The sequence below is a fragment of the Leuciscus leuciscus genome, assembly GCF_965113295.1.
Source record: "Leuciscus leuciscus genome assembly, chromosome: 11".
NCBI lineage: Eukaryota > Metazoa > Chordata > Actinopteri > Cypriniformes > Leuciscidae > Leuciscus > Leuciscus leuciscus.
The window spans coordinates 1,886,938-1,913,723 of NC_138735.1; the positions used below are offsets into that span (position 1 = coordinate 1,886,938).

General features: G+C 39.5%; 1 protein-coding gene across 3 annotated transcripts in view; it reads left to right on the forward strand.

The window, feature by feature from the left end:
- The window catches only part of hecw1a (HECT, C2 and WW domain containing E3 ubiquitin protein ligase 1a), a 121,236-nt gene that overhangs the window by 43,919 nt on the left and 50,531 nt on the right, over positions 1-26,786 (forward strand). For 2 of the 3 annotated variants that reach the window (XM_082183798.1, XM_082183797.1), the window contains 5 exons: positions 4,757-4,829; positions 9,695-9,864; positions 20,899-21,041; positions 21,565-21,665; positions 23,265-24,578. In XM_082183798.1, coding sequence (XP_082039924.1) covers positions 4,757-4,829; positions 9,695-9,864; positions 20,899-21,041; positions 21,565-21,665; positions 23,265-24,578 — 1,801 coding nt within the window. Of the gene's footprint in view, positions 1-3,250; positions 3,334-4,756; positions 4,830-9,694; positions 9,865-20,898; positions 21,042-21,564; positions 21,666-23,264; positions 24,579-26,786 lie in introns of those variants that run through there. The other variant, XM_082183799.1, reaches the window with a different exon arrangement.

The following is a 26,786-nucleotide window of genomic DNA, read 5'->3' on the forward strand; positions in this document are numbered from 1 at the left end:
CTGAAGCGTGTGTGTGGATCTGAAGCGTGTGGATCTGAAGCGTGTGTGTGGATCTGAAGCATGTGTGTGGATCTGAAGCGTGTGTGTGGATCTGAAGTGTGTGGATCTGAAGCGTGTGTGTGGATCTGAAGTGTGTGGATCTGAAGTCTGTGGATCTGAAGCGTGTGGATCTGAAGCGTGTGTGTGGATCTGAAGCGTGTGTGTGGATCTGAAGCGTGTGTGTGGATCTGAAGCGTGTGGATCTGAAGCGTGTGTGTGTATCTGAAGCGTGTGTGTGGATCTGAAGTGTGTGGATCTGAAGCGTGTGTGTGGATCTGAAGCGTGTGTATCTGAAGCGTGTGTGTGGATCTGAAGTGTGTGGATCTGAAGCGTGTGTGTGGATCTGAAGCGTGTGTATCTGAAGCGTGTGTGTGGATCTGAAGCATGTGGATCTGAAGCGTGTGGATCTGAAGTGTGTGTGTGGATCTGAAGCGTGTGGATCTGAAGCGTGTGTGTGGATCTGAAGCGTGTGGATCTGAAGTGTGTGTCTGGATCTGAAGCGTGTGGATCTGAAGCGTGTGTGTGGATCTGAAGCGTGTGGATCTGAAGCGTGTGTGTGGATCTGAAGCGTGTGGATCTGAAGCTTGTGTGTGGATCTGAAGCGTGTGGATCTGAAGCTTGTGTGTGGATCTGAAGCGTGTGGATCTGAAGTGTGTGTGTGGATCTGAAGCGTGTGGATCTGAAGCGTGTGGATCTGAAGCGTGTGTGTGGATCTGAAGTGTGTGGATCTGAAGCGTGTGTGTGGATCTGAAGCGTGTGGATCTGAAGCGTGTGGATCTGAAGCGTGTGGATCTGAAGCATGTGTATCTGAAGCGTGTGTGTGTATCTGAAGCATGTGTGTGGATCTGAAGCGTGTGTGTGGATCTGAAGCGTGTGGATCTGAAGCGTGTGTGTGGATCTGAAGCGTGTGGATCTGAAGCGTGTGTGTGGATCTGAAGCGTGTGGATCTGAAGCTTGTGTGTGGATCTGAAGCGTGTGGATCTGAAGTGTGTGTGTGGATCTGAAGCGTGTGGATCTGAAGCGTGTGGATCTGAAGCGTGTGGATCTGAAGCGTGTGTGTGGATCTGAAGTGTGTGGATCTGAAGCGTGTGTGTGGATCTGAAGCGTGTGGATCTGAAGCGTGTGGATCTGAAGCGTGTGGATCTGAAGCATGTGTGTGTATCTGAAGCGTGTGGATCTGAAGCGTGTGGATCTGAAGCATGTGTGTGTATCTGAAGCGTGTGTGTGTATCTGAAGCGTGTGGATCTGAAGTGTGTGGATCTGTGGCACAGAAACAGAGCCGTATGCTTCAGTCAGACTTGATGGATGGTTGAGCGCTTTCTAAATAGTTTATTTTGTGCATCGTGTGTAATTTTAGAGCACTGCAATTTGTGTGAGGCAAGTGAAAAATATGCGTTTGGGATTCTGGATAAAAATAGCTTCTTTGTGCATATGTGTTTTTTTGTTTTTTTAAAGAATTAAAAGAGAAGCATAATTTCTCAATTTATATATATATATATATGTCAGATGGAGTGATGGAGGCACAAACTTCGTTGAATCATAGTTTGAACTGATTCAGGAGATTGAATTTGCACATTACAGTCAATGTGATGTTGCTTAATCAGTAACAAAATATTTGCAAACAGTATTCAGTGAAATGACAAAACGAATGGCCGATGCACATATTAAAGGGATAGTCATCATTTACTGACCCTCATGTCGTTCCATACGTGTAGGAGTTTCTTTCTTTTGTGGAACGTAAATAAAGATATCATGAAGAATGTCGGTAACCAAACAGTTTCGGTTCCCATTGTATGGAGAAAAATGGAAGTCAATGGGAACCAAAGATATTTATTTACCTACAGTAAAGGTCAAAAGTTTGGAAACTGCTCATCAAGCCTGCATTTATTTGATCAAAAATACAGAAAAAATATTTAATATTGTGATATATTATTACAATTTAAAATAATTGGATTTAAATTTATTATACTTTAAATTATCATTTATTTCTGTGATGCAAAGCTGGATTTTCAGGATCATTACTCCAGTCTATCACATGATCCTTTAGAAATCATTCTAATATGATGATTTATTATGAGTGTTGGACACAGTTCTGCTGCCTAATATATTTGATGAATAAAAGGTTAAAAAGAACTGCATTTATTGAAAATAAAAAAAATATTTTCTAATAATATAAATCTTCTTTACTATCACTTTTTATCAATTTAACAAGAAAGAAAAAAAATGACTGACCAGTAGTGTATATTGTTGTTACAAAAGATTTCTATTTTTAAAACATTTGCTTCTCTTTTTTTTTTTTACTCTTTTTTTTTAAACTTTTTATTCATCAAAGTAAAAAAAAGTATCACAGGTTATGAAAAAATATTAAGCAGCAGAACTGTTTCCAACTTTGATACTGAATCATCATATTAGAATGATTTCTAAAGGATCATGTGATAGACTGGAGTAATGATGCTGAAAATTCAGCTTTGCATCACAGAAATAAATGATCATTTAAAGTATAATAAATTGAAAACCAGTGATGATGCTGAGTAGAGCTGAATGTTGTAGAGACTTTATTGACGTTAAAGGCCAGTAGGAGACGAGAACACACAGATTCATCAGACAAGCTGAAGCAGGATTTGCAGTATTACTCAGTTCAGACCCCGTGATTGATTACCCATGATCCTCTGCTCCGCTGTGAGTGTGTGTGAGTGTGTGTGTGTGTGTGTGTGTGTGTGTGTGTGCCACAGTTCAGTGTGATTGGATTGATTGAGGTCTGATTTAAGAGTCTCCCACAGATGCTGTATATCTGGTAAATCTGCGGCCCATGTTTGAGCGAGAGGACAGGATTTACACACACACACACACACACACACACACACACACACACACACGCACACACACACACACACACACACACTCACACACACACACACGCACACACACACACACACACACACACGCGCACACACACACACACACACACACACTCACACACACACTGGCTCTGCTTGTTTCTCATTACATTTTCAAGGATGTTTTGACTCATTTTTCTGGAAGGTCTATATGTGCATTTCAATGATTGGAAAGAGTCTTATTGAAATGAAGTGACGCACTTCTGCACTAGAAGTGTTTATGTTGTGCGTCTCAAACCCGTCTCACTGCAGTTCTCTCACTGGTGCTCGTCGTCTTCTTGAACAGAGATGAACGTCATAAACTCTCCTCCTCGTCTCATTAACGAATGGACTGTTGGATTTCTAAAGAACTAAACAAACGTAAAGACAGAGAATATACCAAGAGTGCCTTTAAATTGTTTGGATTTCGATCATTTGTTTTGTTTAAATAATATTTTTAATTTTACTTTAAATCTCATGTTCTATTTGTGGTCTGACAGAATTTAAATAATATTATAAATTTTATCAACATTTTGAATGAGCTTTTATTTTTACATTTTCAGTGTTTATTTTAAGTTTAGTTTAATTTTTAGCATTTTTATTAGTTTTTTGTATTACTTCAATTTATTTTTATTTCAGTTTTAGTTTTTATTTATTTCCAGTAAGTTCATTTAGTGATTCAACTTAAAATTATTTAAATTAGTTGCCAAAGCAAGATTTAAAATTTTCATTTATTTTAAGTTTTTCATCTGATATTTATATTTTATTATATTTTATTTCAGTTTTATTTCATAGTTTTAGTTTTAGTTTTAGTTTTAGTTACCGATAATAATTCTGGACCCCAAAGTAATTACATTTTCGTAATAATTTTTTGTTATTTTGTTGTGGGTTTTTTGTGCCATTTTTAGAGGTTTTTAGAAAAATATATCTGTATATTTTTTACAAATTAGGATGTAATTTTAATACATGTAATTTTAATACAAGTTAAACTAAATAAAATTAGCTTAAATAAAATAAGTTTACGTTTTTCTATTTTATTTCAAGCAAAAAAAAAAAACAAAAAAAAATGTTTTTATGGTTTTAGGTTTAGTTAACTCTGCTTAAAAGGATAGTTCGCTCAAAAATGATCATTCTGCCATTATTTAGTTACATTTTGAAGAAGAAACAAATCTTACAATGAAAGTCAATGGGGTCCAAAACAACAGACTTTCATTGTATGGACAAAAAAGTGGTCATTTGTCCACAGAAGAAAAGAAAGTAAGTGAACCTTCATCCTCATCATCATCATCACACACTGTACTGCCACCTGCAGGTGGAGTCTCTCACTACACACAGACACAGGTTACACAGCTCTGCTGTCATGTGAGGATGGATGATTATGAAAATGACCTTTTTTTCCCTTTTTATCTTTTAATCACTGTTTCATTTTAACGTTTGTGTATATTGCAGGGTTTTTTTCAGTATGTGAAATGTTAGTTTTAGTTGACACTATAACCCCAGAGCCAGTGTTCCCCATATCCGCCATACATCTAGACTTTTCCGTCTTCTGAGAAGTGGCGTCCCATGAGCCTCTGCTTCTCCTTCTCCTCTTCCTGGATGCTGAATCAATCCTGTCCTAATGAATGCATGCTATCGATTCCTGCCATGCGCGTCTGTAATGGCCTTCAAGCTCAGTATATCAGGCCAGGGATGAAGAAACACAAGAGGAAAGAAAGAAGAAAGGGGGCGTGACCTGTTTAGAGTCACTTCCTGTCCGTCAGTCATGTGCTGCGCTCTGATTGGCCGTCTCGTGCCTGTGCTGCGCTCTGATTGGCCGTCTCCTCTGCTCTTCTCTCTGATAGGCTCTGAAGCCGGTCATCAGTGCAGATGTTCCTCAGACTGGCAGCAGGAGGCTCATCAGCTTCTCTCTGTCAGGTACGCCACTCATATTACTCATATCTATGTGTTTATTCACTAACAAACAATTGTTAAAGTTCATTCGTTGAGAATTAATCCTCTAGTGTCTCAAATTGCAACAAAAATCTCAGCTTTTAGTGTGTTCTGATATAGAGGTTTCTTGGTTCGTGCAACTACTGTCCTTGGTAACACTTTACAATAAGGTTCATTAGAAAACATCAGTTAACATATAAGAATAAACAATACTTCTACAGCATTTATTAATCTTAGTTAATATTATTTTTAACATTTTCTAATACATTATCAAAATCAAAGGTTGTATTTGTTATCATTAGTTAATGCACTGTGAACTAACATGAACACACAATCATCAGCTGTATTTATATTAACTAACATTAACAAAGATTCACAAATACTGTAACAAATGTATTGCTCATTGTTAGTTCATGTTAGTTAATAATACATTAATGAACTTCATTGTAAAGTGTTACTGTATTCTCTTTAACTTCTGAATAACCCAAACATAATGTGATATATTCATTATAAAAGGATGAATATTGTCTGATTGTCCTGATATTCCTTCATCCGCCTCGTTCTCTCTCTCCTCCATTACGTTTGAAGTTGTGATGGTCAAACTATTCAGGATTCAGGATGTATATTTTATTCATAACTTCATCTGCTGCCATGAGCTGAAGGATGTCTGAGGATAAATATACATATATAAATATATATGCACATTAGTGCCTGTGGAGTAGATCCAGATAAAAACCTACAGGGATCCTTTGGGAGCCGGAAAACAGGAAAAAGTGACGTGATTCTTGTGGAAAGTTTGATCTGCAAAATCCTGAAGGGAACGTCATGTTGCTCAATGACTGTTTGAGGAGGAATCAAATATACGAGTTACACCAGTAAACAACACTATAAGCATAAGCAGTATTTCACCTGTGAACTCTTCCCACATCCGAGTATCAGGAGGAGATCCATCACACACTCAGACGCCGCGGCTATACTGTTAAAAACACATTAAGCCCATATTCAGTAGATTATGACATTAAAATCAGGCTTCCCACGAGAGCGTCTCTGACTGCCGGTCTGGATACTGAAGGAGATAATGAGATCCTGTGGGATTCTGAGAGATCCTGCTTTTCTCTTCATATTCCCCGGATCAGACTCTACGGCTGTAGCCTTTAAGGCTCGTGCTTTCCTTGTTTCTCTATGAATGATGTTTTAATATTGCAGGGACACCAGGGCATGCAAAAACTGAGACAATATACAGTCAGATCATAAAAAAAATAAAAATAAATGTCTTAAACATTTTGGAGTAACATGTTATTGTCCAAACATATTAGACAAAATTATTATTGAAACAACAATGATAATAATAATACATTTATTATTTATTAATATTTGATTGCTCATTTTAAAGCATTTAAAATAAAAAAAGAATAAAAAAAAAGAATAATTTAAAGTAATTGTGTATACTGTGTGTGTGTTGTGTGTACGTACGTGCATGTGTTTGTTATTACATTTATTATTATTATTAATCCATTTTCATTTACTTTTACAAATAACAGTTTTATTAAAATTACTAAAATAAAACCAACATAAATACATTGTTAAATATATATTAAATATAAATTATCCAGATGTTTAAGGGCAAAATAATAATAATAATAATTATTATTCCTGTTGTTGTTGTTATTATTATCATTATTATTTATCGAAATAATATCTTAATAAATAATAATTATAAATAACATCAAATTATATATTTTTTGTTATTATTAATTCACTATTTGTTATTTAATGTATTATATATAATAATTGTTTGTCAGAATATAACAGAATAATATAATAATATATAATATAAAAATGTCTAATTATATATACCATTATTTGTCCGAATATAATAATATATAAAAAATAATGTAATAATAGTGTTTTTGTTTTAATTGAAAAATATATTAATTATTAATTATAGTACATTAAATTATCAAATTCTTGTTTTATACACACACACACACACACACACACACACACACACACACACACACACATATATATATATATAATATACAGGGCCTAAAATGACCATTCGCCAAGCACCAAATGCAAGTAAAAATCGGCATTGGTGAATATATGAAACGGTGTCACTCACCAGTTATTCTGTGACCTTTTTATGAGTTCAAACAATGCATGAACGTGAATGTTGCTCAGGGGTGTCTTTCCCAAAAGCATCGTTAGCCAACTATGTTCTTAAGTTCCGTGGTTATCAGCAGTTCAACGAGTCTGTGTTTCCCAAAACCATCGTTCTAACAAACATCGCAAACAGCATCGCAGAGTTGTGTGTTTGAGCGACAGATCTCCTGTGGTTAGAAGCAGAGTTTCTAGTTTGCATGACATGTGGACTCAATAAATCCTGATCTTGAGCAAAATAAGCAAGCTGACATCCAGTACAACCTGTGTCTTTTATTTAGAATACATACAAATGTCATTTATGTCTTTTAGTTTGTCAAGAGATTTAAAGTGTCGTTTTTGAAGAGTGCGCATGTGTGAACGAGCTCTAGTGTGTAAGAACGAGCCTATGATTGAATCTGGAAATAAAGCAAAATAACTGAGAAAAATGAAAATTATTCTTCAGATGTCATGTCTGTAATTTACAGCAAAACGTCTAGCGTTAATTTGATCTCAAATGGATTCATTAAAAGTAGTCATTACTCCTCTACGTGCGTGACATCATAAACCAACGTGGTTGAACACTTTGCGACAATACGGTTTCGGGAAACAGTCGTGACTATAGTTGATTTCTTCAACGATGAATCGTACTATAGTAGTGAAGCAGCGAGTGACGTCTCTGTACGGGAAACACACTCCAGGACAGTTGACAGGCCATCATCATGGAAGTTTAAGCCTCGACAATATTCAACATTCAAGATGACGTGAAAGGGAACTCATTCTGTTACTCGCCAAGAAAGCCGCGTCTCAGACAGAATACTAAACTGAACTTTCACATCTTCTTGCACTTGAAAAAAAAAGCTAGTATCCTAGTAAACATAGTCTGTTATTTCTTAAGTGAACGTTTGAGACTGTTTAAGTTTGAAGAGTTGAGAAAGTAATGTGTATCTGTATCAATATATAATATCCGTGATTTGCTCTTAAAGTGACAGCAGCTTAATAATCTATCTATATAAATATATACAGTGGGTACGGAAAGTATTCAGACCCCCTTACATTTTTCACTCTTTGTTATATTGCAGCCATTTGCTAAAATCATTTAAGTTCATTTTTTTTCCTCATTATTGTACACACAGCACCCCATATTGACAGAAAAACACAGAATTGTTGACATTTTTGCACATTTATTAAAAAAGAAAAACTGAAATATCACATGGTCCTAAGTATTCAGACCCTTTGCTGTGACACTCATATATTTAACTCAGGTGCTGTCCATTTCTTCTGATCATCCTTGAGATGGTTCTACACCTTCATTTGAGTCCAGCTGTGTTTGATTATACTGATTGGACTTGATTAGGAAAGCCACACACCTGTCTATATAAGACCTTACAGCTCACAGTGCATGTCAGAGCAAATGAGAATCATGAGGTCAAAGCAACTGCCTGAAGAGCTCAGAGACAGAATTGTGGCAAGGCACAGATCTGGCCATGGTTACAAAAACAATTAAGGTTAAGGTTAAGGTTCCTAAGAGCACAGTGGCCTCCATAATCCTTAAATGGAACACGTTTGGGACGACCAGAACCCTTCCTAGAGCTGGCGGTCCGGCCAAACTGAGCTATCGGGAGAGAAGAGCCTTGGTGAGAGAGGTAAAGAAGAACCCAAAGATCACTGTGGCTGAGCTCCAGAGATGCAGTCGAGAGATGGGAGAAAGTTGTAGTTAGTCAACCATCACTGCAGCCATCCACCAGTCGGGGCTTTATGGCAGAGTGGCCCGACGGAAGCCTCTCCTCAGTGCAAGACACATGAAAGCACACCTGAAGGACTCCAAGATGGTAATAAATAAGATTCTCTGGTCTGATGAGACCAAGACCAACACTTTTTGGCCTTAATTCTAAGCGGTATGTGTGGAGAAAACCAGGCACTGCTCATCACCTGTCCAATACAGTCTCAACAGTGAAGCATGGTGGTGGCAGCATCATGCTGTGGGGGTGTTTTTCAGCTGCAGGGACAGGACGACTGGTTGCAATCGAGGGAAAGATGAATGCGGCCAAGTACAGGGATATCCTGGACGAAAACCTTCTCCAGAGTGCTCTGGACCTCAGACTGGGCCAAAGGTTCACCTTCCAACAAGACAATGACCCTAAGCACACAGCTAAAATAACGAAGGAGTGGCTTCACAACAACTCCGTGACTGTTCTTGAATGGCCCAGCCAGAGCCCTGACTTAAACCCAATTGAGCATCTCTGGAGAGACCTGAAAATGGCTGTCCACCAACGTTTACCATCCAACCTGACAGAACTGGAGAGGATCTGCAAGGAGGAATGGCAGAGGATACCCAAATCCAGGTGTGAAAAACTTGTTGCATCTTTCCCAAAAAGACTCATGGCTGTATTAGATCAAAAGGGTGCTTCTACTAAATACTGAGCAAAGGGTCTGAATACTTAGGACCATGTGATATTTCAGTTTTTCTTTTTTAATAAATGTGCAAAAATGACAACAATTCTGTGTTTTTCTGTCAATATGGGGTGCTGTGTGTACAATAATGAGGAAAAAAATGAACTTAAATGATTTTAGCAAATGGCTGCAATATAACAAAGAGTGAAAAATTTAAGGGGGTCTGAATACTTTCCGTACCCACTGTATATACACACACACACAATTAATGGTTGTTTCACCATAAACCCTTCCTTTGCTCTGCTTTTTCTCAGGCATTCAGGCAGTCGGTCTGAAGAAAGGGATGTTCTTTAATCCCGACCCGTATCTGAAGATCTCCATCCAGCCGGGAAAGCACAGCATCTTCCCAGCTCTTCCTCATCACGGACAGGAGAAGCGATCCGGCATCGTCTGCAACACAGTCCACCCCGTCTGGAAGAGAGAGGTCAGTGTCTCTCAAGCTCCTCAGGCCTTCAGGCACGTCACGTGGAACGCTCACAGGGATGGTTCGGAGTAAATCAACCTAGGGTCCTTTGCACCATGACCTTGAGTCAAACACCCCCCAGAAGCTTTTTTTCCCTTGGTTGAACATTATTAAAGTTAGAGCTTATTTAGAGATATCAGCCGAATGGCTTAGTGCAGGCGCTAATGGCTCCTCTGATGTATCTGGTAAATTACCACACTAATAATGCCCAGAATGGTCCCAAACTTCTACAGTAGTACACATAGGTTCTGTACTCATACAACGAGGCATTGGAAAGTTTGTAAGTACATTAGGAGTTTATTTAAATAACACTTGCCTGATGGCTAATGCTACCGCTAACGTGGACACCAATGTCACTTCACTGAGTTGAGAAAAGCACGTAAAAGTCCTGGCAGAAAGCGATGCATAAGGATGTAGTGTAATGACACCCAGTTCCAGGAATGCACTAATATTTTGTTGGTAGTACCAGTTTATAACAATTATTAGTTAACACTAAGTTGTCAACACTTCGGAAAAAATAATAATCCGTCGTTACACTTCATCCTTATGCATCGCTTTCTGCCAGGACTTTTACATGCTTATCTCAACTCAGTGAAGTGACGTCGGTGTCCGAGTTAGCGGTAGCATTAGCCGTCAGGCAAGTGTTATTTAAATAAACCATAGACAGTAAAAGAAATGGACACAGCGACCCCATAGACTTCAATGGAGAAAAGTGAAGTCAATTAGAAGCTCTCACTTCCTGATGGTCGAGCGTACTGTGCAGACTCAAACTGAGCTTGACGACGTAGATGTGACATGAGCAACCCGTCTGTCTTCTAGTAGCTGTGCCAAGAGAAATCTGAATCATTCCCTTCCGAAACTTGCAGAGACGGAGAGTGTGAGTAGGAGGTGTCCATGAGCTAGGAGCAGGAGAAACTTTTGCTAAGTATTCTGATTAATTACTTTGTCATTTTGCCTCCACGTCCCCCCGATTGCCCTCGATCTTCTCCTCCTGTCCATACGGTAATCTCTCTACTGTGCGACAGAGAGTGTCGAGTGGTTATGACGCAATCGTTAGCCTATTTTTACAAAAACTACTTCTACGGGGCCATAACGTAAGATACAAGGTAATGGAGCCTTTTATACATTGTCGTGTTTCTTTAGAAATAAATAATGGACAAATGGAGTCTTTAAACGCCTCAGATGTAAAGTTATTCGCTGTCAAAGTGACGCCAAAATGAATGGGAGTCAATGGAATCCTAACAGCAGGTGATGGTCCGCTAATCAATGGCGGCGCCCGGGGAAGCTTCAGTTCCGGCTGATGGATTACCCCCTTGAAATAAACTCCTGCTGTGACGATGAGAACTGCGCATGTGTGTAGAGAGAGTCAGTAATAGATGTGATGATGAGAACTGCGCGTGTGTGTAGAGAGAGAGAGAGAGAGAGAGAGAGAGAGAGAGAGAGAGAGAGAGAGTCAGTAATAGATGTGTCAGGTGAGGAGAAGAGATAACCACTCTACTGACTTTTGTACACTTTCCTTTATTTCACTTTCTATTTGTGACCAGAGTTGAATGTTTATCCGTATGCTTTTTCTCACTCAATCCCCGTGTGTGCGGACGAGTGTGGCGTTTGAGTCGCTTTATTAAACCGTCGTCTCTCGTCTCTCGTGCATCTTTTCCTCATTTCACAGCGTTCGATATGACGGATCGTTTAAAGGCATTTTGACATTTGAAAAGTCGGCTTTGAATCTGAGTCTGGAGATGCGTTTGTGACATTTCACATCTTTCTTCCTGAAGGAGAAGAGCGTTTCGCGGTGAGCGTGTTTGATATCGCGCAGCTTTGAGTCGCAGCATGAAAGCAGAATCTCTTCTGAATCTGATGGCCCTTTTACAGCCACTCTTTAAACAGAAGCAGATCAAACTCTGATAACTTCTGCTCTTAAAGTTTGATTCAAACTCAGACTGGTTATTTTATCCCAGCTTCTGTAAACACACGCACAGAACAGCGGCGACTTCACCTCCTAAACTATTGGCTATTAATATCTGATGACAGATATTTACAATATATTTCACAAAGCTTTTAAGGATTTAATCATGGCAGTCAAACAACACACACACACACACACACACACACACACACACACACACACACACACACACACACACACACACACACACACACACACAAGTATGTTTAATTTGCTATAAACTACTAATTACATCTTCAACAGTGCAATTAGACTAATTACTCTCTAGTACTGCATTACTTATTACCATTTACCTTCTAAATATCAACCGTCATCATCACCTAAATATCACCATAAATATATAGCTAAATAAATATTCTAAATATCACAAATATCGAACAATAGACATGAAACTGCTCTTTTAATTGTATCATATAAATAATATAAAATTGCATAAATTATTCTCGAACTGACCAAAGGGAGAAGGTTACATTAAATACATACATTTTAAAAATAAATTTTGATGTTAAATATAGAAATGTTAGTCTATACAGTATTTAATACAATTACATCAGAAGTAAAAAAAAATATTAAAAAAAATAGAGTAATCCCTTGCTTTAATTAAATGACAGCAATTAATTACTTATGCTGGGTACTAGGGATGGGCATGATTAATCGACGATCGATAATTGATCGTTAAGAATTTCGTCGATCACGTTTATTTGTTATCGATTAAACTAATGCAGGTTGCGTTGCGTAGTGTGAGTCTTGAAGAAATGGAATTAATTTTAGCGCGGAGGTACCTGTGCATCCCGGCAACGTCAGTCCCCTCAGAGCGGGTGTTTTCGGCGGCTGGACTGGCTGTCACCTGGTTGCGGTCGCGTCTGATCCCAGATCATGTCAACATGCTTATCTTTCTCAACAGAAATCAGTAGACTGGTTGACTATGGGAACTTCATGCGTTTTCTCAGATCGGATAGCTATCTGATTTATCAAAACGATTCCATTTACACCTGGTCACATAAATGTGTTTTTGCAAAACGGATATAAATCCGATCTTGAATTCCCGCGCTATATGCATATTTAAATTGTTGCTAAATCAAAGACCGCAACAAGATATTGCGGCAACAGCCCTGGTAAGATCATTTCGGTTCATTACTTTTAATGAAGATGATTGTGTGTTGATGAATGACTTTCACTTTGATTTGCGATAGTTTGCACATTGGCTTGATGAATAGATGCTCATCTGTGGTGATGCGTGTTGAAGTAGCGTCGTCATATCTGGATATAACATGACATATAGCCTATAACACGCTCTCACACGTTTATTTCTTATCATTTTTGGGATAAGTCAAATTTACATATGTGCTTTCAACAACCAGATGCATTTACTCTTGTCCAGTTTCGTCTGGAATGCGTCTCAGATCTCCTCCTGAAGTGGTTTGAGCGATCGGATTTAAATCCGTCTCAAATGCGTTTCGGAGGGCATTTAGATTTGGTCTTTTCACGAGCGGATAGCTATCCGATCACAGAAAACGGATGAAGTGGCCATGGGTCTCTGTTTAAGAACGCCGGCTCGCAGCTGCAGGTTCCGCTGGTTTAGAGCACCGCAGGAATCTTCAAGTCTACCGAACGTCCAGTTTCACTGCCACAAGTTGATCTTCTTGTAATAAAGATCTCATCGAGGACAAACAAACTGTATTTTTGTATTTTCATTGCATTTTTAATTTATAAAAAGTTAAAGAAATAACGAATTTCAATATAAAAATATTAATGATTAATCGATAGTCGATCGTTAATTCTCCCGACGATCGACTAAGAAAATTTAATCGAATGCCCATCCCTACTGGGTACACACCAAAAGATTTTTTACATCTTATAAGATTTTCAAAATGTGATAGACCACAAACATGAGGACAACAAATCCTAGATTTAACCGTTTTGCTCCTATAGAGAACCTAAGTCCCTCCCCTTCCGGTTGACCACCATGGGACCTTATTTCGGAAAAATATTGTATGGTAGTCAATGCAGGGTTGCCAACTCTCACGCATCTCGCGTGACAGTCACGCATTCAGCCTCAATCTCACGCTCTCACGCTCAACAAAGAAATCTCACGCAAAAATAGACATTCTTCTGTGCTCTATTTTTTTTTCACTCATGTGCACTAAATTTCAGAATTACTATAAACAATTCAGGCTCTTAACTACTGGATGGACCACTAGTTATGGCGCAAATTAGTTAAAAATCTCCCAGAACCTAGAGCGAGCACGCATGCGAGACTGTCGTCCAAACCAACCGATAGCGCGCGCACGCACGGCAGAGAGGGAAAGTCTTACAACTGCGCATTTTATCAGTTGCGGCGCCTTCATCTATAGTCTACACTGCAGCACGACGTATATTCACATCAAATGTTAACGCAGAGGAACGGGACACTGCAGTTCACAAAAGTTCATTATTTGCATGTGCTTTAAAGCCTTGCCGGTTAAACATGTCATTCGCTGCTGATGCGCTGTTCAAATATGCGCTTTACTGAGCGCGTACACTCGACGCGCACATGCACTAAAAGCCTGTTACTGGACTAAGTTATCTTGTGAGTCTAATATTGTGCTAATACTGTCAAATACAGACAATGTTTACATAAACAAAGTTGGTTATGTCTAAAGTGAAAGCAAACAGAGAAAATTAATTAAAATCTGCTTGTCATATATATATGCGTGTATATTAGACGCGTCGCGTGCAGTTCTTAAAGAGACAGTAGCCCTAATAATAAACATGCTGCCGCTTGTTCTTAAAGAGATAGTTCACCCAAAACCAAACAGTTGCAGTTGTTAAGTCTGTTGTGTCTTATTTTCATATTTGTCCATTTAATTACTTTTATTACTTTCTTCAATTCTACTGTTAAATACACCTATAGCTGAAAAAATAAAGCACTGTTTATTTCATTTGTATATTAAGTTGTGTATGTGTAATATGTGTAATATGTATCTCTGTTCTTAATTTTTAATAACAAAGAAAATAGTGACAAAGATTTTAGCTTCGCCACTTTGACCTAAATGTCTGCCATTCTTTTTTATTTTATATTTTGTTACCTATATTTTGTTATAAGGCTTTGTTTTTAAAATAGGGACATTAGTTTGGCTGTAATGCTCAGTCACATGCAAAATAGTAAAACCAACATGAAAAAGAATCATGATAAAATCGTGATTTTTTCTGAAAAACAAAACAAAAATTGTGATATTATTGCCATATCGCCCACCCCAGGGGTATAAAAGTGCCTAGATGTGCTTAGATGCTAAAAATGTGTTATTATTGATCATTATATCACACTACAATTAAACATAATGAAACATTCATTTGAATTGAAATTGTTTTATTAGCTTAGCTAATATTATTTATTAGCTTTTTCTAGAGATTGCAGTCATGCATGACATGGTGAAAAATGACTTGAAATAATACTGAAAATAGGTTAAGATGAATGTTAAAGGTGTGCCCCCTAAAAGCACAAGTGGCCCCGATAACAGTTCATTGAGCGATTTTCACATAAAACTAAATGTTTCTCTTCTGTTTTATGACAAACTGCGACTTTCTTGACATTCATAATTAGGGCTGGGTATCGTTCAAAAAATGTCGATACCAATACCGATACCGATACCTTGATTTCGATACCGGTTCCTGAACGATACTTTTTTTGATACCAATTTTATGAAATCCATTTTAACAAGATTACATAACACATTACCTCAGAAAAACTTTGGTTTTATTTTTTCAGTTTGACTCATGCTCCTTAGTCAGTACAGAAAGGAACAAAAAAAAAGCACAAAGGAACAAAATATTTTTTTATAAAGAGCTCATGCTCACCAAACCTGAATTTGTTTGATCAAAAATACAGTAAAACTTGTAATATTGTGGAATAGTATTACAATTTAAAATAGTATTTGAATATATTTCAAAATGTAATTTATTCCTGTGTTGTCAAAGCTGAATTTTCAAAATCATTACTTCAGTGTCACATGATCCTTCAGAAATATGAAAACAGTTTTTGGAAACTATGATAAATTTTTTCATGATTCTTTGATGAATAAAAAAATTCAAAAGAACAGCATTTATTTGAAACAGAAATCTTTAGTAACATTATACATGTTTTAAGGTCATTTTTGATAACTTTAATGCATCCTTACTGAAAAAAAATTCTGACCAACACATTTTTGAACGGCAGTGTACATTCAGTAGGTCATTATTGCAATATAAACACTGTCAGAGTGATCAACAAGGTATCTCTTCAGTTACCAGTCGAAGACGGAGCAACTTTCTGCTCTTATGTTTACTCCGTGCACTGTCAAGGGCTTCATCATATCTGTCGCGGTACCGTCTTTGCAGTTTGCAGCAATTATTTTACCGCAAATACTGCATCGCACGCTTGGCATCGAGCCTGGAGAAATGTAGCCACACTTTTGATCGGCTTTTCCACATCTTTAAGGTATTGTGAGTGTGTGTGCTCGCGTCTCATTGAGTATGTGCGCGAGTTTGTGTGTGTGTGCTCGCGTCTCATATGAGTATGTGCGCAGAGTTCCGCGCGTCTCGTGTGTGTAGAGTTTGCGTGTATGTGCGTGAGCGACTTTAGGCGTGTCGTTGTGCATTTCATATGTATTTGTTTGAGCACTGACGTTGATGAGTTAACCCCTTAGGTATCGAAATCTGGTACCGAAAAACAAGTCATTTTTCGATACTCGATAGTATCGAGGCAATTCGGTCGGTACCTAAAAAGTATCGAACTCGGTACCCAGCCCTATTCATAATTATCTTTTAAATAGACAAACATCATGTGTGTAATTCAGGGCACAGTTCAGATGGAATAAAAAGATAAGTTGTCTCTCGCCATTGACTACCATACATATTTTTTCCGAAATAAGGTCCCATGAGCCGGAAGCGGAGGGGCGGGACTTAAGGCCTCATTATACTTCTGCGTCGGACCTACGCCGGAGCCTATACGCCGTAGGCAATGTGTTGGTTTTAATTTATACTTCTGCGTTGTTGTCGGCGTTGACGCGCACCTAGGGAGCATGTGAAACCCCGAGGGAGGGGTTCTGGCAGACCAATCACAGCGCTTGCGTCCGCGTAGAATTGACGCGTTGTTAAATTTTTGGAGAGGTGCACGTCAGGGTACGCCGAAGGGTACGCGCGCTACACACAGCCTACGACGTAGCTACGGCGGCAGTTCGACGCAGAAGTATAAATAGGCCTTTAGGCTCCTATAGTGTGTGGTGTGCCATGATGTGACAAAGTCTCAACTCGTCTTGAACTGAGAGTCTCGACTGTGAACACAGGAAATCTCGCGAGACCTCAGAATAAGCATGAGGGACGATATGCAGGAAGAAACTGCGATGATAGTGTTTGGAAAGGTTTTACACGACACGCTGTATAAACATTCGTGCTGTTGCCACAAATCACCAAGCTGATCCTCCATCTCTGCTGTCCACATCAGTTTCACTGTGTGCTGTGCCACGACTGCGCTTGTTATGCTTCCGTCTTCCATCATCTCGCTCTCTGATTGGATATTGTTTCGTTTCACGTGATAATCTCCAGAGCGCGCGCGTTTGTCCTCGGGGTCCCCCCCCCCCCCCCCCCCCACACACATCAGGATTTCTGATCGTAGGGGCGGCTCCCACGTTCTTCCGAGCAGGTTCGGACACTCTTAACACACCTCACACCAAGGGAAAATCTGATAAGATAATCTGTAGAACCATCAAGATAATCGGGACACAGCTAGGGTTGTCGGAAGGGGGGAAATCGGCCCAGAATCAGCCCGATTATCTTTTGGTGTGTACCCAGCATTAGTAATGCATTACACCCAACACTGATACATTAATTCCAATGAGTGCATATATTTTATTAATTCAGTTTGCCCTCTCTTTGAGAATGGGAATAACCACACTGAACTGTACAATAAATAAAGAAATGCAGAATGCAAGAATGTGCAAACACGAGACTCAAGCACAAACATGTGATGCACGGATCCCACGAACGGAAAAGCCATAAATTGTATTTCCTCTTCCATTTAAAGCTACACTGTGTAAGATTTTCTCCCATCTAGCGGTGAAATTGTTTATGACTACCAACTGAATATTACTTTCTAGCCCCTCCCATTCCAAAGGCGTTTTAACTTCTACGGTGGCCGTATTATTTCGATTCTGCCGGCAGTCGAGAGTAATCTCCCCCTCGCGTTCGGCACGGTGTCACTGAGTGTCAAAACGCGAAAGACGAAGCTTGAATTTCCAGGAATGTCCCTCTTAGGCTAATGTATTTTCAAGATGGAGACGCAACATGGCTGCCGCCATTCGAGCGACTCGCCCCTATGTTTTCTAAATGGCAGATTCTACGCTTACGAGAATACTGGATTAGTTGGTGGAAGTAATTACACATGAATGAGCACATATCATTTTGAAAGAACAAAGTGTTTTTTGCTAAGAATCAACTTAAAAAATTACACAGTGTAGCTTTAAAGAACCTGTAAATCTATTTTCTGCTGTCCTCCAATGTTTTTTTTCTTTTTCCTCTAGGATTTCAAACTCTGGCCATTTGCCACGAGTCACGACTGAAGGGCATCCCTCAGTTTAACACTATTGCCTTAATGTTTCATCACACTCTATAATAACATTCACCAGCTTAAATCTTTTCCTGATGCGGGAATATAGAAAACTCTCTCCACTGGAGAGTGAATGTGAAATCCTGTGCTGGTCGAGGGACAGGCCTAATGGTTTTTGTGTTTATTTTGGGTGTTTTGTTCTATAAATCCAGAGGCATTTTCTGTCCTCTCCACTAATGGGCTTTTTATTCCTGCTGACAGTGTCTTTCTGCATCACTAAAGCTTTGAAACCTACACACACACTAGCTCTCATTCATTAATAATCACACACACACTTACAATTTGTCTTTTTACATTACTATTTATATCGCATGTCGAGTGTGAGAGTTGGTCTTCATTCCTTCAGCTGCTTTCTGCTGGTCAGTTGACCGCGTTTGACCGCAGAACAAGCTCTTATTGTCTCTGATTTATTTATGGACACTCTCGAAGTGTTTTAAGCTTCTGCTTGCGTCGGATGTTTTACTCCTGCCCTACAGTCTCAGATCCGGAAGTCTGATTCAGAAACATGGCCTGTGTTGCACATACAATCTGTGCATTATGGAAAATCATCTTGCATTGCAACACATTTTACGTTGTACCGGAAATACAGACTTGCCGTTATATTAGCCAACAATTACACACACACACACACAAAATCATAATCTAATTATTCAGTGTAATAGTATCAAAATAACATGGTAATACAATGTTATTTTGATACCATTTCACTGAATAATTACAATATGATTATCCTTATAATATTTATATAGCATTCCATGGTACTAAAAACAATAGCACACACACTACCATTCAAGAGTTTGTGGTTAGTAAGATTTTTTATTTTTTGCAAGGATGCTTTAAAGTCTTCATGAAAGGGAAGTTGTTCTCATCTTTTCTCCTCTATTGTGTCGTATATCCGAGTGAAACGCTTCTGGAACAAGAACAGATGTGGGCGGGGCTTGATTGTGTCTGTGGGGAACTGATTGGATGGCTGTGGTTTGCTATTGGCTGATCTCATGTGAGTGACAGGTTAAAGCCCCGCCCTCGTCATCAGAGAAGAGAAGAGATGCTGCAAGAGGAACTTATTCTGATTGAAGATTACCAGGAACAGGACTTTAACACAATAATGATGATGTTCACCGATTAATCATTTAGAATAAACACTGCAATCGTCAAATAAACGCTTTGAAAATTCTATTTATCAAAACATCCTGAAAAAAGTGTATCACACAAATTTATTAAGGATAATATGACACAATATTGCTGATTTTACTGTATTTTTGATCAAATAAATGCAGCTTTGGTGAAGAGACCTGTTGTAGAAACTACCTTTTGAGAAAAATTATTGTGTTATTTGCATTTGATTAAGTTCAAGTTTGACTGTTAAAAATGTGGTTATCCTATATTACTGTACTATGTCTAAAAACATGCTATTATTATTGGTGTTTTTTTATTAAATGTGTTTGTTGACTGCATTAAATGTGTTTCTGTAGACTGTAAGCATTCTCTCTTTCAGACATGCAGCTGTAAAATAAACACACAACCCCTGAACATCTAAACCAAACGGATTCAGATTCGTTCTTCTCTGCGTGTGTTTGTTTTCTTCCACTCATTCGCACAGTTGCAGACCGTCTCTAACTAGCGTAATGTGTTTTCTGAGCCTCGTCTGTCCAGAGCCCTGTGGAGGAGTCAGTGGGTTTAGATGTGATGGGCAGGGGTTTAATGTCACTGTGATTGCAGAAGCTGCTGAGTTTGGGCTTGTGTGGCGCTGTCCTAAAAAGTCCTGTGCCTCCTTGAACACGAGTCGTGCTGCCTCGGTTTACTGCCACAGGGAACAATACACTCCAGTCCTGTGCTCTCACACACACCGTCAGCACTGCAGTTTCCCATGGACTCTGGCCAGCATGCAGCATCCCTGAGAACATTGTGTATCGCATACAGACTTATATTTTGATAAGTCAAGGGGGACATTCATTCGTTCATTCATTATTTTTTATTTTATTTTTTTATATATATATCTTTTTTTTATGTATTTATATTTATTTATTCTATTTATTTATTTATTTTTATGTATTTATATTTATTTACTTTTATTTGTTTATTTTTTAATTTTTAACTATGAATTCAATTAATTTTGTAAGAATTTTAAAATAAAAAATTCAAATTGTAAAAAAAATAATTATTATTCACAAAATACATTATTGTTATAAATCTAATAAGTGATTAGCCAGTTGAGAAGGTCAGGAATGCAGCAACATATTTGTAACATATTTCCAGTCCGTGTGTTCAGAACCATCAGATTTCCTCGAGGTATCAAACTTAATGAAATAGAATGTAAATCATGAGAAGGAACTACACCGAATATCAGCGGTTAACAAACATCTTTTGATTTAGAACTGAGCAGTCCTACTTGATTTTGTATTCACAGAGATTTAACTTTGTGTCGCTGCCGACGGACGTTTTGGAGATTGAGGTAAAAGATAAATTTGCCAAGAGCAGACCCATCATCAAACGCTTTCTGGGGAAGCTGGTCGTGCCTGTGCAGAGGCTGCTGGAGAAGAATGCTATCGGGTAGGTCTCCGCTAAATAATCATTTAACAAACATTAATTATCTGACTGTGAGCCTGCGATTACACACTCATTATTGACTTCTTTTTCAAACTACTGGCCCATTTCTGCATGTTTTTCCTCCAGGATTCCAGTTTTCATAGACCTAAAAATATGTGGTAACACTTTATTTTACAGTGTCCTTGTTACATATGTTACATGTACTTACCATAGTAATAACAGTAAATGATGCATCATTACATGCAACTAACCCTCAACCAACCAAACCCTAATCCTACCCTAACCCTATAGTAAATACATGTAGTTAATTAATATTACTCAGTACTTAAATATATAATTACACTGTAACAGTGACACCTTAAAATAAAGTGTAACCAACCAAATATGTTTATGTTTATAAGTAGGTACTTTAATTTAAAAGACAGTGCACAGATAGGTTTTTGGTGTGCCTAAATATTTATGGTTAATTTCCCACGAGATTTTAAAATGTCAAGCATCCTTGTCTTTCTCGTCTCTGTGTGAACAGGGACCGTGTGGTGAGTTACCCTTTAGGCCGACGGCTTCCCACAGATCATGTCAGCGGCCAGTTGCAGTTTCGTTTTGAGATAACCTCATCAATTCATCCAGGTCTGTATATGTTTACTACTGTATCTGCTTTCCTCACAACATAAGCAAAACTAACAGTACAAATCCCGAGATCATTTGTTTGTGTATTTGTTAATGATATGTGACTATTTGTTCAGAAGTCAGGTGCTTTTGTCCAAACATGAGGTTAGGGTTGCTAGTGACATGCTCTACTGTTTGAACTAAAGGCTAGCAGCACTACAGAGGTCATCTACAATGCTTCAAGCTGAAAATCCAGCTTTTAATGTTGTTTATGTGTCTATGTGGAGTTTTTAATGTGCTTTAAGACAATCCATGTGTAAAGTCATAAGTCGACACCATTGCTGAGTATTTTCTCCTTAAAACTGCAGTGAACCAAAGACAGTCTCAAAAACACGCTTTGAAATCGCTGGTGTTTCTGACGTCACAAACTACCTTGTAACCAATCAGATCAACGTGTGATCGTCAACCAGTGGATCTCTGAGCTGAGTAAGTGAGTGGAGGCGGGGCTCATTTGCATATTCATAGAACCGTACATACTAAATGAGGCAAGGGTGTCGAGTTACATTCAAGCTATTTTAAGGCATGAAGGAAAATCATTTAAATATGCAATTTTGGTGATCAAAGATGAGTTTTAATTATTGAGTACAGGGGGACTTTAATATTTCCAAAAGTATAGCAAACCGTAACCTACAGGAGTTGTTCACTCAACAATGAAAACTGTCATAATTTACTCACCTCATTCTAAAGTACCATGAAAGTAGTCTATATGACTTGGGCGACGAATACCAAGTCGGCAATGAGACCTGAGAGTTGTGCTGGAGAGACTTATATGGACCATCTTTACAGTGCTTTACTGTACTGTTGTCCTTCTTGGTGACTGTCACTCAGTCACCAATCACTGGTACTTTTATTGTATGGGAAAGAGACTGGGGCAGAAACCTTAAAAGGACAACTTTGTACCTTATCTAAAACATTTTTAGCTTGTCCCATTTCGACCACTTCCAGAGGTTGTCGAAAATGCATTTAACCGGATTGCTTTCGTAGTGAAAATGCTCATGTGGTCGAATGTGTTCAAACAGAAACAAGACCGTCTACATGTCTACTGGCCTAATGCGTGAACATTATGGGAAGCGCTCTGGCCAAACAGGATTTAAACTATGTCGGCTGAAAACCCAAGATTGGTTTGAAGACAAAAAAACGTACCAAGCACAATGTTCTCTCACCATGATTTCTGATCTTTCAGCTATCAGAGCTGATCTCTGTATGTTTTTCTGTTTTCTCCAGTTGCGTTCATATTTAAATTGCATGAGCTTATTTCATCCATTGGATCAAAAGATCTGAAAAAGTCCATATTTTCCCGCACATAGACCCTCCCCTCGAAGAAATCAGGCCAGAAGTGGACAAACGAGACGGATTAAAACACCATTTGTAAACAGGAATGTGTGTCCCTCGTCTACTTGTGATCTGATCAACCAAAATGCGTCTTGAAACCAGGTTTAAACAGGGCCTTTCAGACAGGAAATTTCAATACAAGTACTTATTATTGCTAAAGGTGTCTTGTGGTATTTCATAGCTGGTCTGTTTAACCGTACTGAGAGATTTGTTTGTTCTCCTTGGTAGATGATGAAGAAGTATCCCTCAATGCAATGCCAGTCTTTGATGTGGTGCCTGACCAGGAGGCTGAACTGGAGCCCAATGAGGACCAACCAGCTGCTTCTGATCTGCCTGTAGAAGATGCATTGAGTTTGGGACCTGACATCGAGGAGCCGCCTGCCGAAAGTCCTCCCGACATAGAGACCCAAGATGCTGTGCTGCTTACTTCAATAGCTGATCCCCAACCGGAAGCTGAAGGATCAGCCGATGAGCTTGTAACAGCTCAAGGAGAGACACTATTGAGTGATGCCACTCAAGGAGAAACTGAGGAGCAAGTAGAGACAATAATAGAGTCCGAGGAAACTGTGGCCGAGACTCCTTTGGAGGAACTGGAGAACCATGATGCTGAAGACACATGTGGAGATGAAATGAGACCAACTGGAGAGCATGTAGAGGTTGAGAGAAGCTCAGAGCATGTTGACATGAGGGTGGAAGGAGATGGGAATGAGGAAGAACCCTGTTCCCCAAGGATGCGAGGTGCCTTGAAGCGAAAAAGCCGACCCTGTTCGCTTCCAGTGTCCGAATTAGAGACAGTCATCGCCTCAGCCTGTGAAGAACCCGAGACGCCACGGTCTCACTACATCCGCATTCATCATTTGCTGCACAGCTTGCCGTCAGCTCAATGCCACCATGACAGCCAAGATGAAGACGAAGTTCTTGATCCAGAATCAGAAGAAATCACTGTCAAACCCCAAGAGGACAAAGAGGAGGATGAAGATGAGGTGTCTGAAGCTCAGTCTCCATCAATCGTGCCTGAGTGTCCTAGACCGTGTTGCAGGCGTACTTTACCACGTAGCCTCTCCATTGAGCGCTTGTCCGAACTCAACCAACTCCTGGAGGGGGAAAGACCCTCACCTCGCACCCTTCGGCCGGACAGCGAAGACGGGGATGTGTGTGTAAGCAGAAGGGATCCTCGAGTGAGTGAGTGCGAACTGTGTGACAACTCCTGCTACAGCACTTCCTGTTACAGCACTTCCTGTTACAGTACTTCCTGTTACAGTAACTCGGGTTACGAGGGTCGTAACCACCTGTGCAGCCACACACGTCTCTCTTCGGTCGACAGCACACGGCTGTCGGAGAGCACTGTCTTCTCCTCGCAGGAGGAAGAGGAGGAAGAGAACAGTGCTTTTGAATCCGTCTCGGACTCGATTCAGAGTCCAGAGATCAGGGAGCCAGGAGACGGGTCGGTTCAGTGGAGGGAGTCGTCCTCAGAGGACAGTCCCCAGAGAGAGGGGGCGGTGGAGGTGTCGCCAGGAGCTGGGCCCAGTGTTACCTCATCAGGTGAGGCGCCTTGTCCAAATTATGCATTGATGAAAGGGCTTGCTAAACTCTTGAATGTCCCTGCTGAAAAGTCACCAGCACAAGGTATGTTTTGCATGCTGGGTCCAGCATGGGATGTTAGTTGCTGGTTTGCTCCTCCCCGGCATGGGAAGTGGGAGTACTGGTGGACCAGCTCAGTTATGCTTGAAAGCAGCTTGACTAAGCTGGGCTAGACCAGCATTTTACCAGCTCTAATCATCATAAACCAGACTGGACCATCATGGAATTAGTGTTGACTTATGCTGGATTTTTCTGCAGGGGTGTGCAGGAATTCTTGATATTTCTTAATCAAAAGCCACGTTTCCACTGTCAGGCAAAACAAACGTGTGTGCTAGTGCGTGCCAGGGACAGTGCATTTCCACTATCACTTTCAGGGCTTCATCGGGCTTCATCGGGGCTTGCTTGGGGCCAATGCCAGGGTTTTTTGGCCAGCCGAATACCTTAGTCCAAAGCGGGCCAACTCGAGCTTGAGGAGTGGTTACGAACAAAGCTGGAGTTTATCTGAGATTGGAGACGCCAGCGTATGATTTCATATACCAGCTAATCAGCATTAAAGACTTTGAAAATCATTTTAGCTCAAAACTCAATTTCAGACCGCAGCGAGTGTTTGAATACCCTCTGTTTGTGATTCGATGCGGATTCTGATCACCTTACAATGCAGAAATATTTATATGCAATGCAAAAGACTATGCGCGCTAACCATTACCAGAGTAAACATGGTAAATATGTCCACTTGAACAAACCGCACAAATCATACAGGCTGTCTCAATCGTGTTTTTATTTTATTTGTCAGTACGTCTCGTCTCTTTATACCGGTCCGTCTGATATCCATATTTAGCTCTGCATATGTCATAAAATAAAGCAATTCCGGTTTTACGGGAGCTTCCTCTGTTTCTCTGATATTACAGGCTACGTGTGTCCTCTTTCTTTTGTGAAATAACGGTAAATACCACTTTATTGCTGTGTGACTAATGTGCAATCTTGACACCGATTAATTCATTATGATCAATGTATAACTTTTTTATTGTAAACCTGTGGTAAAACATAGATGCTTGGGTTTTAAATCTTTAAGTAAACAACAAAAGTGCCAACAAATGATCGCTTTTATCATGTTCGTTTTGTGACATCGTTAGTTTTCAGTGCTTTCTTTCTGATTAGTTTTCTGATAAAACTTCCATTTGTTGGTGAAATTATGGGTTTGTGTGACGTTGATCTAGGAAGGTGTGTTTTAGTGAAGCGCTGTGGAGCTTCTGGGCCGACGGCGGAAACGCAGAGTAGCTTTGGGCTCGGTGCTCCGGGTCCGAGGCTATTAGCCCCGCCCGGCCCGTTGAAAGCCCTGGCTCGCACTGGCCCGACAGTGGAAACACGGCTAAAGAAGATCAAATCATCAGTATTTGGTTAATTTTATCTCATGTTACCATCCTGCTAATCCTAATGAGCATTTTTGCTGCATTCAAAATCGAATACTTACCGACTTTATAGCATGCGAAAAACAGTACACCAACAGAGTAGTATATCCGAATGCATAGTATTCGAAAAACAGTAGCCGTCCGGATGAGCCACTACTTCCGGTGAGATTCTGAAGTGTGCATCTGATGGACAGAACTTATGAATGGCAGTTGCATGCTTAGTTGAACAATATTATAGACCTTATGCGCCAGAGAAACGAGGGCGCCGCCATCTTTAGAATATTGTCTTTGAACTTCCGTTTTTGCAGTCGCTCTGTATATTTATATGGCGTTGCTGTCCAGGAGTAATTAGCTTTTGAAGTGGATTTACTTCATGGAAAGTTAACATAAGTTATCATGAGGATTGTAATGTTTAAAGCAGATGTCTTAACAAATGTCAGTAGACCGGGAAGATTTTAAAACGAGCCGTTCATTCATAAATACACAAGATCGCTGTGAAAATACAGACCTGAAGTCAAAAGACAACGAGCGTAGCGCTGAAAAGGGGCGGAGCTACATAAGGTCTATAACTCTAGATAGCGAAAATAGAATTGCTTTTTTGGTCTAATATTGTGCTAAAATGTCTTATTGACAGTTCGATCAACGATACAAGTGATGTTGAAAAATGCACCTGATATTGTTTCTAGATCAGTCGTCAGCAGTGCATTGTGGGATGCATTATCTGTGCAGTGAGTGCAGAGAGAGGAGAATCATACTGAAC